General features: G+C 36.4%; 2 protein-coding genes across 2 annotated transcripts; both read right to left on the minus strand.

Annotated features, from left to right (window-relative positions):
• Positions 1-5,469: 5,469 nt before the first annotated feature.
• On the minus strand, positions 5,470-8,003 carry LOC131638966 (uncharacterized). The gene is made up of 2 exons (XM_058909491.1): positions 7,795-8,003; positions 5,470-7,602 (listed from the first exon to the last, which is right to left on the minus strand). The coding sequence occupies exon 2, from the start codon at positions 7,505-7,507 to the stop codon at positions 6,803-6,805; it is 705 nt and encodes a 234-aa protein (XP_058765474.1). The 5' UTR covers positions 7,508-7,602; positions 7,795-8,003; the 3' UTR covers positions 5,470-6,802.
• Positions 8,004-13,721: 5,718 nt separating this feature from the next.
• Positions 13,722-19,676, minus strand: LOC131638960 (protein FAR1-RELATED SEQUENCE 6-like). Its single transcript, XM_058909485.1, has 2 exons — positions 19,493-19,676; positions 13,722-19,300 (listed from the first exon to the last, which is right to left on the minus strand). Exon 2 carries the CDS (start codon positions 19,203-19,205, stop codon positions 17,613-17,615), a length of 1,593 nt encoding a protein of 530 aa, XP_058765468.1. The 5' UTR covers positions 19,206-19,300; positions 19,493-19,676; the 3' UTR covers positions 13,722-17,612.
• Positions 19,677-20,085: the final 409 nt, after the last annotated feature.

Raw genomic sequence — 20,085 nt, forward strand, 5'->3', positions numbered from 1 at the left:
GGCGAACCATCTTATGACAAATCTCATGACTAAGCCTCCTCCAAGTGGGGTTTTCGTATTAGCCATTCAAGGTGTTCACCTTGGGGGCTAGCACTACACAACCACCTCCTAACTTATGTTTTTCTCTTGTTTTTCAAAGCTCGGGTTGAGAGCTTCACTCAAATATCATTCCCATACCCACAATTGAGTATATATAGAAATAAATAAAAGCGGTAAAACAGGAGTAAAGAAACATAAATAATACAAGAATAAATATAAAGAACATAAGCATTAAAAAAAACACAAGAATAAACAAACAAAATTTATACACTCAAAAAATAAAACAAACTAAACTAGGGTTGACTCTCTTAGGATGTCCCCAGCAGAGTCGCCACTTTCTGTAGCGGTAAAAATGTGACAAATGAGTGATAATTTTGTCATTGTATGTGCAGGGTGGTGGCAGAGCAGCAGGTTTATGGACCGTTATGTGCAAATGCAGCAGGAACGTGAAGACAAAATTCTTTTTTTTGTTATAATTGTATCATTTTTTTTTTGTTTAATGTAATGGGCTTAAAATCAAACATGTAATTGGGCTTTGTACATAAAAAACTCTAACTTTATTCAATTTGTATGATTAAAACTAAAATAAAAATAACTATAAATTCTAATAAATGAACAAAATAAAAATTAAATAAATTTAAACTAGAAATTAAAACACCATTTTTTATATTTAAAATATAATAATAATAATAATAATAATAAAAACAAACAGTTATTTAATGTCTAAGAATAAAATGAAACTTGGATAAATAAGCAACTATGTGGATGCAAAGCTATTTTTTAAATAAAAGGTCAAATTTTGTTAAATATGCGAAGATGTAACACTTGAACGACAAAAATGCATGCGAAGTATGAATGTGACAAACTATATGTAAAAAGACTAGGTCAAAAATTGGGGTGCGACAGGTATCTCTCATAATTTTTTAGCACCAAGAACTCCACAACAAAATGGAGTAGTTGAAAGGAAAAATAGGTTTCTAGTGGAACTTGCAAGAACAATGCTTAGTGATGCAAATCTTCCTAAATATTTTTGGGCGGATGCGGTTAGTACGGCATGTTATGTTGGAAATCGAGTAATCATTAGACCTATCTTAAAGAAGACTCCATATGAACTCTTCAAAGGAAGAAAGCCAAACATTGCTCACTTTCACATTTTTGGATGCAAGTGCTTTGTTCTCAACAATGACAAAGACAATCTTGGTAAGTTTGATGAGAAATCCGACGAAGGTATATTTCTTGGTTATTCTCTTTCTAGTAAAGCATATAGAATTTATAATAAAAGAACTTTAACTATTGAAGAATCCATGCATGTATCTTTTGATGAGACTAACACCTCCAAAGAGGAAATAGTTGTTTGTGATGATGATGATCCTTTAGATTTACCCCCGGAAGAACCTTCAAATGATACAATTAAGAAGGCACCGGAAGAACCTTCAAATGATACAATTAAGAAGGCACCGGAAGAACTTTCAAATGATATAATTGTGAAGGCACCGGAAGTACAACAAGAAAGTGTTCAACAAGAAAGTGTACAACAAGAATCAAACACCAATGATCTACCAAAAGAATGGAGAACTCATAGAGATCATCCTATTGATAAAGTTATTAGTGATATTAGTCAAGGAGTTGCAACAAGATTAAATCTCAAAGATGCTTGCTTACACATGGCTTTTGTCTCTCAAATTGAACCTTCCAAAGTTGATGAAGCCTTAGGAGACGATCAATGGATAAATGCAATGCAAGAAGAATTAAATCAATTCGAGAGAAATCAAGTTTGGGAACTTGTTCCTAGACTAAGTAATAAACATATCATAGGTACTCGATGGGTGTTTAAGAACAAACTTGATGAGAATGGTATAATTGTTCGAAACAAAGCAAGATTGGTGGCCCAAGGTTACAATCAAGAAGAAGGAATCGACTTTGAAGAAACATTTGCTCCGGTTGCAAGGTTAGAAGCTATTCGTCTTTTACTTGCTTATGCATGTTCATTAAATTTTCAGCTTTATCAAATGGACGTCAAGAGCGCATTCTTGAATGGCTACATCAATGAAGAAGTCTATGTCAAACAACCCCCGGGATTTGAAGACTTCAAGAATCCTTCACATGTCTTTAAGTTGAGAAAGGCTCTTTATGGATTAAAGCAAGCACCTAGAGCATGGTATGATAGACTTAGCAATTTTTTGTGTGAAAAGGGTTTCGAAAAGGGTAAGGTTGATAAAACTTTGTTCATTAAGAAAATCAAGAGTAACACTTTATTGGTTCAAGTCTATGTTGATGATATCATTTTTGGATCGACTAACAAAGAAATGTGTGAGGAATTCTCATTGATGATGCAAGGAGAATTCGAGATGTCTATGATGGGAAAGATGAACTACTTTCTTGGACTACAAATTAAGCAACTCAAAGATGGAATCTTTATCAATCAATCCAAATATTGTAAAGAACTATTGAAGAAGTTTGATATGGACAATTGTAAAGCAATGAATACTCCAATGGGCTCCGGTACATATGTTGATCAAGATGAATCCGGTACTCCAATTGATATTACCAAGTATCGAGGTATGATTGGTTCTTTATTGTATTTGACGGCAAGCCGTCCTGACATAATGTTTAGTGTTTGTCTTTGTGCTCGCTTTCAAGCAAATCCAAAGGAATCACATCTTATGGCGGTTAAAAGAATCATGAAGTATCTCAAAGGAACGACCAACGTTGGCCTATGGTATCCTAAAGGTAGTGTTTGCAATTTAATTGGTTATTCTGACGCGGATTATGCAGGTTGTAAAACTGATCCTAAAAGCACAAGTGGTACCTGTCACATTCTTGGAAATGCATTAGTTTCATGGGCTTGTAAAAAGCAAGCATGTGTTGCTCTTAGCACGGCCGAAGCAGAATACATAGCAGCGGGTAGTTGTTGTGCACAAATTCTCTGGCTTAAGCAACAACTTCGTGACTACGGACTTGATCTCGGATGCATTCCTCTTCGATGCGACAACACTAGTGCAATTAATATTACAAAAAATCCGGTCATGCATTCTAGAACCAAACACATAGACATTCGACATCATTTTCTCCGAGACCATGTCCTTCAAGGAGATGTCGAAGTAACATTTGTGGATACTCATAACCAACTTGCGGATATCTTCACCAAGCCACTCGCAAAAGAACCTTTTTACAAAATTCGGCGAGAACTTGGAATTTTAGATGAAAAAGATATATGATTCTTCATTTGGTAAAACAAAGGTACACATATGATTAATATTTTTTTTATAAATATACTAGCATTAATGTCTATGAATCTCTTTGTGTAAAATGCTTCTTTCTATGCATTTTTAGCTTTTTTGGTTAAGGAACCCGGGTTCCCAAAAGAGGGAACCGGTTCCTAGTCTAGTCTGCCTGATATTTACGCATGCTCAAGGGCTGGAACCCGGGTTCCCAAAAGGGGGAACCGGTTCCTGCGTAACCTTTTTTATTTTTTTTACTTTTTATGCTACATGTGATAACTCTCTCTTCTTTCTATATGACATATTCTCTCCTCTTTTATGTTCCCTTGTCTTTATTCTTATGTCATAACTTGTCCCCTTCTCTTCTCTCTATGTATCATAACTTGTTTTTTTTATTCACTCCATCTCATTACTCTCTTCAACAACTTTGACCTACTTTATTCACATTCAAACTCATTCATCTCACTCTTGACCACACTACTCATCTTCTTCAACCTTCCTCCACTACCATTAAAACCCACTAAATCAAGCTTTTACTCCACCAAAATTAAAACCCACTCATCAAATCTCCTATATATACTCTCACATATCCAAAACTCATATCACAAAACTCTCCATAACATCAAATCCGAAAATCCCCTTCTCAAACCCTAACTTTCAAAAAGCTTCATCCATGGCTTCTTCATCAAGAGCATCAAAGGGAAAGAAAAAGGCAAGGAATGATTTCGATGAACAACCTCTTCCAAAGAATCCAAAGCTTAACATTCGGAATAGGCCTCTCTTGATCTCAAAATATGGTAACCTTGAATCCTTTCCTTCTCATAGTTTTATATTTCCGGAAAAACTAAGATATCAAGGGGTTTATGATTTTGTAAGTGATTATGGAAAAATATATCCGGATTTGGTTAAGGAGTTCTATGATAATTTGACTATTGTGTTTGGTAATGATCTATCTAACCTAGAAGAAATTAAGCTCACTTCTTCGGTTCGTAACAAAACTATTAGGATGGATGTTGCTTCTTTTGGTAATTGCTTAGGAATCCCTACTACCGGCCAAGTTTTGGTTGCCGGTTATACACCCGAGTGGGAAGGCTTTAGCAAAACACAAAGCTTTTTGGATATGATCCGACCATCCCAAACCGCTACCGTAACTCAACAAAACCCTCTCTCTTCAAAGTTTAACATGTTTGGATCAAACTTTCCGGTTAATGAGAGAATGCTCCATTTCATCATTGCTTATGTTTTGCTCCCAAAACATTCTAATCACTCCCGTGTCAATGAGGTAGAACTTCAAGTGCTTTATGCTCTCAAGAATAACATTCATATCAATTGGGCTGTCACAATGTTGCTCCACATGCATAGGCTTCAACACTTGAGTGGTGGTTTACCTTATAGTAGACCCATTACACATATCATGAAAGCTGCCGGTGTGAACCTTAAGAATCAACCTTCTTTACCTATGACTCCAAGGGAATGTGAGATCAATGACAAAACCGCACTCAAGAATACCGGTATTGTCTTAGCTTTGGACGGAACTTTTGTTTACAAGGATGATGATGTTCCACCACCCATTCCGGAAGGAGGAGCTACTTTGGATATAGTCTTCAACAAATTGTGCTCTATTGAAACCACCATTGCTAATCACTATCAAGAACAACAAGCGGAAAATGCCTTCTTTCGCCAACAATTTGCTCAAATCCTCCAATACCATAACCAACCCAATCAAGAGGATAATGGTGGCCAAGGCCAAAATGATGAAGGGATTGATGGCATGGATGATGAATGAGCATTATGTGTTTCATTTGTTTCCTTTCAATTTACATGTATTTTCCGTTTAATGTCTTATTTCGTTTATGCATTTCTAGTTTGTACTATGGTTTAATTTCTATGTTATGTTTCATTAAGTTTTAATTCCTATATTGTAAGACTTATGGTATGTTATTTTTTCTATGTGTTAACTTTTATTTATATTATCATACATGATATTTCCTATCTTTCATCTTCTTTCCCATTCCTTTTTGCTAATGACAAAGGGGGAGAAGAATTATATATATGCACATGTATGTTTGTATGTTTCTCTAACAATTTGTAGCAAGCAAATCTTCAATAAAAATGGACTCAAGCAAAGCATCAATTATGCATCAATTATCATATGCAAATCTTCAATAAAAGAATGGACTCAAGCAAAGCATCAATTATCATATTAAGGGGGAGCTTTGTCTTAGGGGGAGGAGATCCAAATGTTAAAGAAACATCATCATTCTACCAATTTCAAGCAATTTGTCATCATCAAAAAGGGGGAGAATGTGAAGACAATCTTTCTACAATTTGGTTTTGATGAAGACAAGATTTCAATTACAAAAGGAATGGATCAATTCATATGAAAGCATAAAGATTCAAGTATTTCAAAAGAGCTTAAACTTCATTGATCAAAAAATATTAAGGTATATGATATACAACTCTCTTAATGCATAAACAAGTGTTCTCAAACATTCATACATGTTCCATAATATTTGCAATTCATTAGAAAATCATTCAAGCCATTAAAAATGAGTTTTTAGTATTTTTTGCATGTAGGAACCGAGTTCCAGTTTGGAGGAACCGGTTCCCAGTTCCCACTGCCCAGCATTTTTACGTTCATCAAGTCCAGGAACCGAGTTCCACTTTCTGGGAACCGGTTCCCCAGTTCAAATTTTCAAATTTTTTTAACGTTGCATATAGGGAACCCGGGTTCTGTTTTAAGGGAACCGGTTCCCATGTGAAAATTTTTAAAAATTCAGAATTCTTTTCATTCTTCAAAAGGTACCTCTTCATCTTTTATTCTTGCATCCTTCCATACAAAATAACCATTTGTAAAGGTGTCTTAGAGGCTATATATTTCAGATTTTTCAGAATTTATTTTTTACCTCTTTCATTCAAATAATTCAAACAATTCAAGTGTCCATATCTTTCACAAAAATCATTCAAGTGTCCATACTTCATTTTTATTTGAAACTTTGTTCATACAACTTTCACTCAAATATCAAAGTTTCATATCATACATCCATTGAACACTTGTTTATCATTAAAAAGAATTGTATGCTTGAAAGGGAAGATCAATCCAAGATTGATATATTATTCATCTTCATAAATTCTTGTATCATTCAAAAAATTATTTTTCCTTACTATCCAGGATTGTTGGAAGTAAGTGTTGTGTTTGAAGAGGATTGTTCTTCATTCACATTAGTGTTGTTTTGGTCTTAAAGGTGTTAAGAACCTTTGATCACCCTATAGGTTAGATAGTAGGCATAGGCTTGTACAATAAATCTAACTATAGTGAAATCTCTTTCGTGTTTGAAAGGGGACTGGAGTACTCTCGGATTGTGAGGGGAACCAGTATATATCGTTGTGTTCTTTATCTTTTCGCTTTTACCGCTTTCATTACCATTACCAAGAAAAAGATAAAAACCATCAAAAGCCTTCAAACACTTAACCAAAAAATTAGTAAAGACATTCTCATAAAACCGATTAATTTTTGAAAACCTAATTCACCCCCCCCCCTCTTAGGCATATCTGATACTTACAATAACTACAACGGATGGAAATGTGTTGAATAATTTGATACTTTCAGGATGAGTCCAAAAAATATCACGCATCGTAACTTTATCCTCGGACGTTCGGAAGCTTGACACATATTTGTTATCGCCTAATATTTTCAAAAGTTGTTGCATTTCCGACCAAGGGCCCATTTTCAAAACTTTGAGATTGTGTCGTTCATTGTAAACTTGCTTGATATTTGAAACGTTATCCGGTTTTTTCCGTTTCAAATCGGCAAGTATGTTGCGAGGCGCCACTTTATCTATCGATAAATCCGAAATCACAATCTTCTCTTCATGAGACAAACGACACGCCATTGGATACCCGTGTAACTTGGCATCCAAGGCATGATTATGAACTCCACAAATGACGCTTAAACGCCACAAATCATCAACCCTCCGAGTAGCACGCAACTTAAACGGACACCCGCACTTTCTCGATCCCGTGTCTTCGTGTTTTAGCACCCAGTTTGATTGTACATAACTCCCACCCCGTTCACAATTCAAAACAACGAAAGCTTTTCGCCTACTATTTCCATTGTCGGACCTTAAAATAACAATTCTAAATCCAAGTTTACTAGCTTCGTTACGAACCCAATCAAGAAATTGTTCACGACTACCTAAGCTCCGATCATTTGTAAATTGTTGTCGTACATCAACCGCATTGATCATAGATTAAACGTCGATAACCGGATCGTTATTAACGTTGACAACTTCCGGAACTACTACGTCATTGTCTTGCACAATGTTGTTCGGATGCACCATACCTAACATACGCAAAAATTAGCAAAATTAACCAAAACTGTTTTTTTGTAACTGCCAGGGCTTATTTCGGAAGTTCATTTCCGAATTTTGTTAGGTAACATATTTCGGAAATGAACTTCCGAACCATCGCAGGTTTCAGCAGAATTTTGTTGAATCAATGTAGTGATATAGGGGATGAAATGAGAAATGTTTACCTCAAATTGTAGCTTTCTATGCTCCCTGTAACGTGATCAACGGTTTGAAACTTGATTTCAGGACGAAAAATGGATGAAGATTGATTGAGTTTTGGAGAGCGTTTGGAGAAGTTTTGGAGAAAAAATGATGAAATAGTGAAGGAGGGAAAATTATATATGCAGATATGTTTTCGGAAATGAACTTCCGAAATATTCACGGTTTTGAATTTTTTTGACTTCGGAAATGCATCTCCGAAAACACCACTTTTTTGGTGTTTTCGGAGATGCATTTCCGAAGTAAAAAAAAATCTAAAAAAAAATAACTTCGGAGATGCATCTCCGAAGCAGGGGCAATTGTGGGATTTCGCTGGAGGTGACCCCCATAGGGAGGTGGGTAAAGAAAAAACCAAAAATAATGACAATCATCATACGGGATGTGCCCCATTTTTCTATTTTTTTACATTAATTAAAAAAAATAAAAACTCTTGCACAATAAAAAAAATTGACTAAATCAACAACGAATTGAAATTCAACATGTGGTATAAAAATAATTTTAAAAAAATAGTAACAACAACATGACTATAGCTGTAAATAAGAGAGAAAGTAAAACCAAATGAAAATCTCTCTTCTCTCTCATAACTGTGTTTTCTTCTTCTTCTTCTCGGTGTTTCGCGAGAAATCAACAAACAAATTCATCAAAGTTTCACACCATTTGCCCTCAATCAAAGTCGGAGAAAGAAATCAACAAACAAATTCAACAAAAACAAAAAACACATGATTTCATATCAAAACGTAAAAATTCAGACTTACCGATGATGCGGCGAACGGCGGAGACTCGCGGTGGCAGTGGACAGCCGGATCTGTGGCGTCTGAGGTGTTGTTCTCGGTGGGGAATGAAGGCAGTTGCGGATCTGGCCGGAAGTGGATCTCGCGTCGGGTCGGTTGGCGGATCAGAGAGATGTCGACACTGAGTCGGGGCTGCAAGGTGATGGCTGCGGATCGGATCTCCCTTCTCTTTCTCTTCTGTTCAGAAATTCAGTTTATTGATTGTTATCCTGTCATGAAAAAAAAAGAAATAAAGCAAAACATTGTTATTGGTATTGAGTGAGAATCGTTTCCTTCTTTTCTACAGGTTGTTTGTAGTCGTAATGTTAAAAGTTTGAGAATTATAATTTATGGTGAACTCAAATGTTTATGGCTTGAGATTGTTTCGAGAACGATTCTCTGTTGGTGTCATGGAAAAGTTTATGAATGATGGAAGGGAATTTGGTTTTGTAGATTTTGATAGTGTTATTAACTTTAGCATGAAACTGGTTAAAAAAATAGTAGGTATTATGGTTTTTATGAATATGGTGGTTTGTAAAGGCTTTGGTTTATGATAGTTAGAAAAGTGACAAGGAAGGTGGACAAAGAAAGGTTTGACCTTTTGACCAAAATAGGGACTTATGTATAATGGTCAATATGAGTATGTACATGGAAACCGTTTTTGTGTGAGAAAAAGGTTTGTGGGTATGTAAGTGCCGAGGTTTGATAGTGAATGGGATAAGAGTTGAAAATTGGTCACTGTTAGTATGAAAAAAGGTTTAGGGTGACAAAAATGAAGGTTGGTTTCTACGTGAATCGGTTAGGGAAGTTGGAGATAAGGGTTGGTCTATTTATATTGTTAGAGAACTAGGTTAAATTCTAAAAAGAGTATAAAAATGAAATATAATGATGATTAATTAAAATAATCAATATCAGAAATAATTTTAATTTGATTTTTAATTCATGACTATTTTGATCAATCTCATCAACTATTTCTAAAAATAAAATACTATAAAAGTTAACACAATCTTTTCAATTTTTGTTTTTATTTTATGATTTTTTTGTATATTTTTATGCATAAAATAGAAAAGGTAAAAAAAATTATTTTTAAAATGCCTAATAAATAAAGAGAATTTCTTCACCCACCTCCTAACCTTTTTAGTCACCCTTGGTAAATTTACCAAAATACCTCCTGTTTCGGAAGTTCATTTCCGAAAACGTACTTTTATTGAAAAAAAAAGGTGTTTTCAGAAATGTATCTCCGAAAACGTGTTTTTTTTAATGAAAAACATTGATTTCGGAGATACATCTCCGAAATAAAGTTGTTTTCCAGAAAATTGATGTATTCGGAAGTTCATCTCCGAATTCACCCCCCTTGGAGGAATTCGGAAATGTACTTCCGAAATAAGGTCTGGACAGAAGAAAAATAACAAACAACAACGATTCGCTTTATTTAATCGGATGAAGATTACATCGATAACATTACATAAAATTAAAGTTACATATTGTTGAACACGGGTAGGTGAGGATGAGTCAACAATTTGATAACATCGTCCCCCGATCTTTGAAGTTTCGCGTTCAACTCGATCGGGCCCTTCGAAGAAAATCGGTCGAAAGTTGTCCACAAAACTGCTAAATCTTCGTCGTTCTTGAACTCAAAAGGTGTGAACTCAATGTCTCCATCGTCGTTAAGCGATAGCGAGCGGTACTCGAGCTTGACAACCTTTCGATTTTCGGGATATTGCAATAGCGTGTTGAGCGACGTTATCAACTCCGCAAACGGCGTGTCGCGCGAGAAGCGAAATTGGAACGGCATCGGGTAGCCGGTGGTGAAGTAGACGAATGCTAGGTGGGGGTAGGTTTGTGTCATTTGTGTTTTCTGGTGTGAAGAGGATGAAGAAGAGTGTGTTGTATTTATAGACTTATTGGAGCAATGATGGCCCAACAAACCTTATCCTGCTCAGTGGTCTTTTCGGAAATGAACTTCCGAAAATTGGAGGCAGACAAGTATATTTCGGAAGTACATTTCCGAATTATGCAGAAACAGAGGTAAATTTTGCATTTTGTTGATTGCTTAGTGTTTTGTGTAAAAAATACAAAAGGAATTCAAAAAAGACATAAATTAGACAATGATGACATAAAACATACTTATATTATATATGTATTGAATCGGTCCGATTTTACATGATAAACAACAATACATACAAAAATGGTCATTATAAACAAAAAACGACCCGGAACAAACTAAAATTCACCGAATCAATAGGTGGATCCTAAATCCAAAATAGGTATGTTCTTCGACCGCTCTTTATTTTGCTCGCGCTCTTGGCTCATCATTTCTTCAAACACCGCCATTCTTGAAATGAAAGGATCTGGCCAAGTCTCCGCCTCATTTGAATGATGTGCCGTCCATTGACAAGAAGTAGCCGGTATAGGACACCCCGGTTTCAAAAACACTTGGACGAAGTGCCGCAATCTTAGATACCCGATGCATATGATGCGGCCTGACGCGTCCAATGGCGGTCGACTATGAAGTGGAAAGAAAGTCTCACTTAGTCCAAACCTCGTCAAATCGACACACACCCGGTCATATGCACTTGCTATTAGATGACCCATATCGGGGAATGACATCCACTTCGAAACCAGAGCGATATCGGTAAGTGATGGAACAAGTGAATCATGTAGTTTCGCAAACTTTTCTTGATTTTCATATAGTCGGCCATAGATGTCCCGATACGAAGTCAACTCCGCAAGAAGTTCCCGTCGAACTAAAGTGTGATTATTTTCCCCTTTACCGAGCAAACCCGCAACGGCCCGATATCCACAATTGCCGTCGCCTCCAACATCAACTATGTTATCGATATATTTGTGCATAAAAAGTGGCATCTCATCAATGTAGATAATGGGTGATTTTTTGATCGGCGGTGTGCGAGGTGGCTTCGAAATACGGGCTCCTTTGTTACCACTTGTGGCCGTCGTTTTCTTTACCTCCCCGTTTCACTTGGGAGGACGACATGCTAGACCCTTCACGCGGAATTTGGAAGGAGAATGCGCCCGGGGCGGGATGAATTTTGTTTCAGTTCTTCCTACAATATCACACGAACTTTTTAATTATCCTACAAGTATGAAAGGGGAAAAAGATCTCAAATAAACCCTAGGAGTTTGCTAAGTGTGGGGATTCACCTAGACTAGAAATTCTGGAGTCTGGGAGGTCGGTTATACATAGGGAAGAGTTTAAGCACCCTACATATCCGTAGTACTCTACGGGAACCTTCTATGTGTCTATGTGTTTGTGTTTGTTGCTTATTATTGGGAAAGTTTCTCCTTTGTGTTAGGAGAAGGAATTGAATTGAATTAAAAGAAAGACAGACAGACTGACTATTTTTGGTATTTTATTAGCTCGCTGAGATTCCTTGTGAACCTCATGCCTACATATCCCTAATGGAAGTCAGAGCTTAATGTAGTTCGGAGAACTAATTAGGGAAATTAATTATTTTTGGTGCCTTGCTTAAAGCTCAAGGTTGAAGCTTGAATTAAATCTCTGTTTACAGTAAAGAGACATGAAATCATCTTTACAGAGAGGTATTTCTACTATTCCACCACAAACATTAAAAGAGTGACAGAATAACTGAATTCATTTTATTCAAGAGGGGGACCTTACTTGTGTATGTGAAAGTATACCAGTCAACTGCGTCTTGAATGAAAGAAAGATGCTCATCCAAATTAGGGAAAGTTACCACATGTCTGGGTTTTACTGCCAGCTCATGCCTTTCAAAATCCTAAATGGGAGACTTAATTAAAATTAAAATGAAATGTAATATTTGTTTGTTTGAATGTGGTGAGATAGGAGAAAGATCTCTCTATAGAGATAAGCTATATCTATCTACTGTATAAAAGATTTGACTTTAGCTGGCTTGTATGAGGCTTTTTGAATGATTAATTTTATTGACTCTGGGAGATGACTCCACCGGGGATTAACTACAGGGAATTTTTGTGTTCTGTACAAAGCCCAGAATTGAGGCTGACTCTAGTTGGAGAGTGTTTATTTGATGGATTTTATTTGGTGTTCTGTACAAAGCCCAGAATTGTGGCTACTCTGGCTAGGGAAGACATTGTTTTCTGCCTTGTACAAAGCCCAAGGTTGTGGCTACTTGATGATGAAGGATTCACTGGGGAGACTCTATTATCTGCCTTGTACAAAGCCCAAGGTTGTGGCTGACTCTTAACTGGGGAAGTTATTGTTTCATGCCTTGTATGAAGCCCAAGGTTGAGGCTGACTCTTTGGGGAGTTTTACTCTGCTGGAGGATTTATCTATTAAAAGACTGATTTTTTTGGAGGCTAACCCTTTCCAGGGATTTTGACTCAGCTGGTGAAATTATCTTTTTTAAAGAATGAATTTTTGGAGGCTAACCCTTTCCAGGGGTTTTGACTCAGCTGGTGAAATTATCTTTTTTAAAGAATGAATTTTTGGAGGCTAACCCTTTTCCAGGGGGTTTTGAATGATAGCAGAAATATTATCTAATTGAGACTTCTTGTTTAAAGCCCAAGATGAAGGCTGACACTGACTGAGGGTAGGTAACTATGGATCCTAGACTTTGCTAAGGAAAATTAATGAAGATAAAGGTGACAGAGTCTGTCCATGTCTCTCATTCCAAAAGGTGTACTCAATATGAGATTGAGACAATCTTAGCTTGTTTAAAGTCTAGTTTAAAATGCAAGAAATTCACCAGGATAGGCTAAAAGGTAACTAAAGACCTGTTCCTATGTTTATAAGAAACCTGATGGATCCTTGTATACAAGCTCAAGAGTAAGTTGGAAATGCTTTTAAGAAGCCTGTGGGTCCTTGTACAAAGCCCAAGAGGAGGCTAATCGAGGGTCATCGAGGGTCCTTGTTATAGCACAAGAGAAAGCTATGTGGTTTTGAACTTAATTTGACTCTAAGCAAATGGGTAAGAGGTTTCACCGGGAATAATTCCTCTTTGGGTGGATGTGTCCTATTTTTGGGTTCTAAGGCTTTTTTTCAAGATGTTTCACCGGGAATAATTCATCTTGAGGGTTTGAACTAAAGATCTCTAATTAGGAAAGAGCCTTCACCGGGAAGACATTCTCAATCCTAGGCCATAGTCCTATAATATATATATATATATATATATATATATATATATATATATATATATATATACATATATATATATATATATAGTTTAACTGTCCTAAGGTTTCACTCAGACGTAGTTCTAAACAATATATAAACAGTTTATATTTTGACAGTAATTTTAAATAAAGACTGTAAATTGAAAGCTATATAGCCTAACCTGGATGGAGTGGAGGCCTTTGAAGGAGTATGTACAAAGCCTCACCAGCAATTTTATTGATAACAGTTGAATATTCATAATAAACAGTTAAAGGTTTTTGAAAACAGAAGAAGTGAAGATGGACAAAGGTCACATAGGTATCTGAAGAGTTTCACCGGGAATAATGCCCTTCAAATACCAGAAGAATGTTTTGAAAACACAAAGGAGATTTTGTAAATACAGTTTTGAAAACAAACTAAGAAAAGAAAAAGGTGTTGGGACTTACATTCTATTAGAGGCCCATTAAAAATGATTTATTGTTTATAAAAAAACAGTTGAAAATGATTGGCAATTGAAATGATTACTGTTTTGTGGTCTGAAAACTTTGACCGTCCGGCTAATCGGAGATTTGAAAACAGTTTAAATTCATGACAACAGTCAACTTAATTAAGATAATGACAAAGTCTAATCTTGATTAAGACCTAAATGATTAGGGTTTTATCACAAAAATATTTACAAGAGATTTGGTTTTGAAAATCAAGTGAGAATTATATTTTTTAAGATATTAAAACATACTTAAAATATGTGATTTTTTAACCTAATTAAAATATACTAAAATAATATATTTTTTAGTAATTTTTTGGTATATCTCAAAGTAGATATATTAAATGAGAAGTGTGTAAAAAATCAAAAGAAAATGATTTAAATTGATGGGTGATTTAATCATGTGAAGTTATAAAATAAAATGAAAGAAAATAGTGTTAAAAAAAAGGGGTTTTGTCTTGCCAAGGGTTGAACCCACGCCCTATAGGTTACCAAACAAAACAAATTCCAACTGGGCCACGCGCGTGGCCTATTTAGGAAGAGAGCCCATATGATTATATGTGAAAGCAAAGCATTCAATGAGTTGGAAAAATAAAATGAACAAAAGGTCTAGGGGGGGATCGAACCCCAGACCTAAGGCAAGGCAAGGCTTTTGGATGCGCGCTGTAACCATTGGGACACTACGATGAATTCGTAGATAACACACCTACCATTCAAAATAAAATAAACTCGTTTCTGGGAAATTCAAAAAAATGGCGCCACCATCTTCATCTTCAACCTCAAGCTTCCATAATTTTTGAATTTGCTATCTCACTCATTTCTCAACCAAACTCAAAGATGTAAACATGGATTTTGCTCGTTTTTGAACAAGGATTATGATGGTATCCTTTGATTTCATTTATTTTCAGTGTAATTCAAAAGTCGCACGCATGAACACTAAGAACCCTAAAACTGGAAATTAACATGAAATACTTTATATGCATGGTATGATGCAATTGATTGAGGGTTAATGATCCTTGAAGGTGCAGAAACCAAATGGTAACTTCATTTTTAATTTATCATGCGTGAATTATGGAGTTTGAAGTTCATGAAACTTACCTCAGAAATGGAGGTTGAGCTCTGATCAAAGTGTGCTACAGAGTTGTTGCAACGATCCAGATAGCTTCAGTGGTCCCTCAGGAAGGTGTTGAGATGCTTGGCTTGGACTGAAACTGCCCAGAACTTCTTGCTCGACCCCAACTGAAACAGCTCCAAGTGAGAGGTGGAGATGATGATTCTCCATGTACAGAAGTGTTCCAGAGGTTTAGATCACCTCTAAATACCTCCCTTGATGTGTTTGAATATTTAATTTCAAAGGAAGAGATTTGGTTTGAAGAATCCGAGTCTTCTTGCCAAAGAACCTTTGAAAAACTTAAGTATGAAGAAAGAAGAGAGAAAGCAAGAATTATGTTGCTTTGGTGTGTCTAATTACTGAGGTATGCTCTCTTATTTATAGGCAAAGAGTTCAGTGTGTTTGTAGAGAGTGAGCTTGCTAAGTGAGTTTAATTTGGTTTCTTGGTTATGAAGGAATTCAAAGAAATATCCAAAATGCAATGATGACAATTTGATTGCTCTTGATCCCAAGCCCTAGCCCTTGATTTAATCTGATCTTTAGGGATCATTTCTGATGCAGAGAAGCCTCTAAATGGCTTAGGAGAAGATTCCTTGATGATTCACCAATATTCCATTTTGTAATGATTACTTAATCACATGGCATTGAATTCTTGCAACTTGGCCAAAAATGATGAAATAATGCATTTGATTCCTCTATATCCTTTCTGATATGTCATGTACAAGAATGCATCAATTGGTAGAGGCATTGGTACAAAGTTTGCAAAATTCAAATTTGGACATGACCCATAATTTCACTTCAAATGTCCAAACTTTGATTAACCATATCTCTTAGCTCATAATGAATTAGAAGATGATTGAATACAATTTGAAAAGCCCTTGATATGTACTTCAATTAATTAGTTTAGTGTTTGCCCAAAATCCTTAGGGAAGTTAGTGAAAAAGTCCCATAAAGTTTGAAGAAAACAAGGGTTTTCTTGCTAGTTTTGTGAAGGCAGTCACTTTGAAGCTCCATATCTCTTCAATGGTTGATTTCTAGGCAAAAAATCATATGTGACAAAGTTGTTCAATGGATCAAAATCTACAACTTTCATGTTGGAAGTTTTTTTCATTTTGTAGGTGAAATTTTGAGATATTCCCTTCCAAAGTTTGGTAAAAACCACTTGAAAACACTTAGAAAATTTTCTAAGTGTGAAAAGTCAAACTTTGACTTTTTGATTCTTGATTGATTTTCTTGATTTTCCTTGATCAAATGACTTCAAATATCATATATTGATGATTTAAAACTTCAAAAGTCATGGTTGACTAAAATTTCCAAAAAGTCAATGGTGATCTTGTATTGTTGACTTTTTCAAGTGAATCGTGTTTCTGGAGATTTCAAGTGAATTAAGCTATCCTCATCAAATGAATGGTATGAATGGATCATATTGATTTATTGGAGGATATTGAGCCATTCTTTGAATTGTGGCACCATGTCCTAATTAAAAGTCAACTATTTTGGTGAATTAGGTCAAAAACCCTAATTGTCGACCAGATGAAATTGATGACTGTAGATCTTGAATTGAAGTGTAATGACTTATGGATATTTTCATATGGATTATTTTAAGATGATTAAACCAATTGATAGGTGTCCTGGAGCTTTTTAGGGTTTCCCAAATGTGGTCCCTGATTTCAGTCCTCGATGGGATAAAAACCTTAGCTGAGCAAACCTCAGTGCTGATAACTGCTGTCTAATCAACATAGGTGAATAAATGAATCATTTAAATCCTATGATTGCATTAGAGGTTATTCTCATATTGATTGATCCTTTGCTTGAACTTTTTGTCCTCGAGCACCCTCGACTGGGTATCAGACAAACAAGTGATTGCCCTGAGTACCTGTCTTGAGTTTGATGAGGTACTTAGAGGTATGACATCTCAGGGGGGGTCAAAATTAGGGTATGACACCACTACAGTTGGACTTCGGTGTCGGTGAATCCGGGAATGATGCATCAACATGTTCAAAGTAGGAAGGAGATCGTTTTCTTGATGTGTCTTCTTGTGTATTTTTGGACTTTTTCGGTGCACCTTTCGTTTTAACCGGTTGAGTTGGCGGTTTCAAATCGGTGGTCTCCGGAAATGCAATTTTCTGTAATTGTTCTTTTATGTGCATTTTCATTGTGTCATCCGCATTAGCAAACTTCTCCATTATCACTTCCAACTCGTCAGCGATGGTGATTTTGGAGTCATTTTCTTTCGGCGGGTCAAAATCATCAAAACGAAGCTTCTTCCAATGGTCGGCTACCTCACCCATGCGTATTGGTGAATTCAACTTCTTCTTTTTTGAAAGTATACAAGCACATGGAAGGCCGTATGTCTTTCTAATGGTGCACCCACATAAAGAACTATCCGGCCCCGTGGTCTCCGACCGCTTCGCTTCATGAAACAAAAAATCCAAACCCGATGGGATATGTTGGAAATCAATTGGGAGTATAGAATTTGGCCCTTATACCGGTGTTCCATAACCGTCTTGCTCCGACCGAACGATGTTTGAATTCCATTGTGTTGATTTTGGAGCATTTGGTTCACGGTGTCCCATCCCCGACACAAATCTCCCTTGCTATCACCCAACCACCTCTTCAAAACCGCATGTGCGGATTTAACTCGGTTAGTCGTGGGGCAACCAAGATGTCTAACTCGATTTTTCCAAGCACACACGACTTTTTCCTTGACTTTGTCAAGAATGGTGGAGTCGACGTAATGACAAAAAGTCTTAATGGAACCACACAAAGACCTTAAGTGTACCAATTTCTCGGTATACACCTCTTCGGAGTATGCATTTAAAATTTCCCTCCATGCCGCCATTATCCTATCAACCACAACACCGGCTTTGATAACTTTACCGTTTTCATCCGGCCTATCTTTTGTCCCAACCGCGGGTTTCAACTTACTTCTCACGTTGCAAGTTATGCGATACCGGCAAAGTAACACGGTAGATGTCGGGAAGACGGTATCGACCGCATTCATTAAAGCATTGTCCCGGTCGGTGACAATGACGTTTGGCATAACCTTTTGATCAACTAACAAAGACTTGCATATTCCCAAAGCCCATGTAAAGTTTTCTTCTTTTTCACACTCCAAAAAAGCAAACCCGATCGAATAAGTCTTGTTCGTCGAGGTCACACCGACTATCTCTAGAAGAGGAAGCCTATATTTGTTTGTCTTGTACGTCGAATCCATAACTAGAACGGTTGGAGATGTGTTGAATAATTTGATACTTTCAGGATGAGTCCAAAAAATATCACGCACCGTAACTTTATCCTCGGACGTTCGGAAGCTTGACACATATTTGTTATCGCCTAATATTTTCAAAAGTTGTTGCATTTCCGACCGAGGGCCCATTTTCAAAACTTTGAGATTGTGTCGTTCATTGTAAACTTGCTTGATATTTGAAACGTTATCCGGTTTTTTCCGATTCAAATCGGCAAGTATGTTGCGAGGCGCCACTTTAACTATCGATAAATCCGAAATCACAATCTTCTCTTCATGAGACAAACGACACGCCATTGGATACCCGTGTAACTTGGCATCCAAGGCATGATTATGAACTCCACAAATGACGCTTAAACGCCACAAATCATCAACCCTCCGAGTAGCACGCAACTTAAACGGACACCCGCACTTTCTCGATCCCGTGTCTTCGTGTTTTAGCACCCAGTTTGATTGTACATAACTCCCACCCCGTTCGCAATTCAAAACAACGAAAGCTTTTCGCCTACTATTTCCATTGTCGGACCTTAAAATAACAATTCTAAATCCAAGTTTACTAGCTTCGTTACGAACCCAATCAAGAAATTGTTCACGACTACCGAAGCTCCGATCATTTGTAAATTGTTGTCGTACATCAACCGCATTGATCATAGATTAAACTTCGATAACCGGATCGTTATTAACGTTGACAACTTCCTGAACTACTACGTCATTGTCTTGCACAATGTTGTCCGGATGCACCATACCTAACATATGCAAAAATTAGCAAAATTAACCAAAACTGTTTTTTTGTAACTGCCAGGGCTTATTTCGGAAGTTCATTTCCGAATTTTGTGAGGTAACATATTTCGGAAATGAACTTCCGAACCATCGCAGGTTTCAGCAGAATTTTGTTGAATCAATGTAGTGAAATAGGGGATGAAATGAGAAATGTTTACCTCAAATTGTAGCTTTCTATGCTCCCTGTAACGTGATCAACGGTTTGAAACTTGATTTCAGGACGAAAAATGGATGAAGATTGATTGAGTTTTGGAGAGGGTTTGGAGAAGTTTTGGAGAAAAAAATGATGAAATAGTGAAGGACGGAAAATTATATATGCAGATATGTTTTCGGAAATGAACTTCCGAAATATTCACGGTTTTGAATTTTTTTGACTTCGGAAATGCATCTCCGAAAACACCACTTTTTTGGTGTTTTCGGAGATGCATTTCCGAAGTCAAAAAAAATCTAAAAAAAAAAAACTTCGGAGATGCATCTCCGAAGCAGGGGCAATTGTGGGATTTCGCTGGGGGTGACCCCCATAGGGAGGTGGGTAAAGAAAAAACCAAAAATAATGACAATCATCATACGGGATGTGCCCCATTTTTCTATTTTTTTACATTAATTAAAAAAAATAAAAACTTTTGCACAATAAAAAAAAAATTGACTAAATCAACAACGAATTGAAATTCAACATGTGGTATAAAAATAATTGGGTTAATGAACTTTTTCGTCCCTTTAAATATTTCAAATTTCGTTTTTAGTCCCTCCA

The sequence above is a fragment of the Vicia villosa genome, unplaced genomic scaffold (assembly GCF_029867415.1).
Source record: "Vicia villosa cultivar HV-30 ecotype Madison, WI unplaced genomic scaffold, Vvil1.0 ctg.002494F_1_1, whole genome shotgun sequence".
NCBI lineage: Eukaryota > Viridiplantae > Streptophyta > Magnoliopsida > Fabales > Fabaceae > Vicia > Vicia villosa.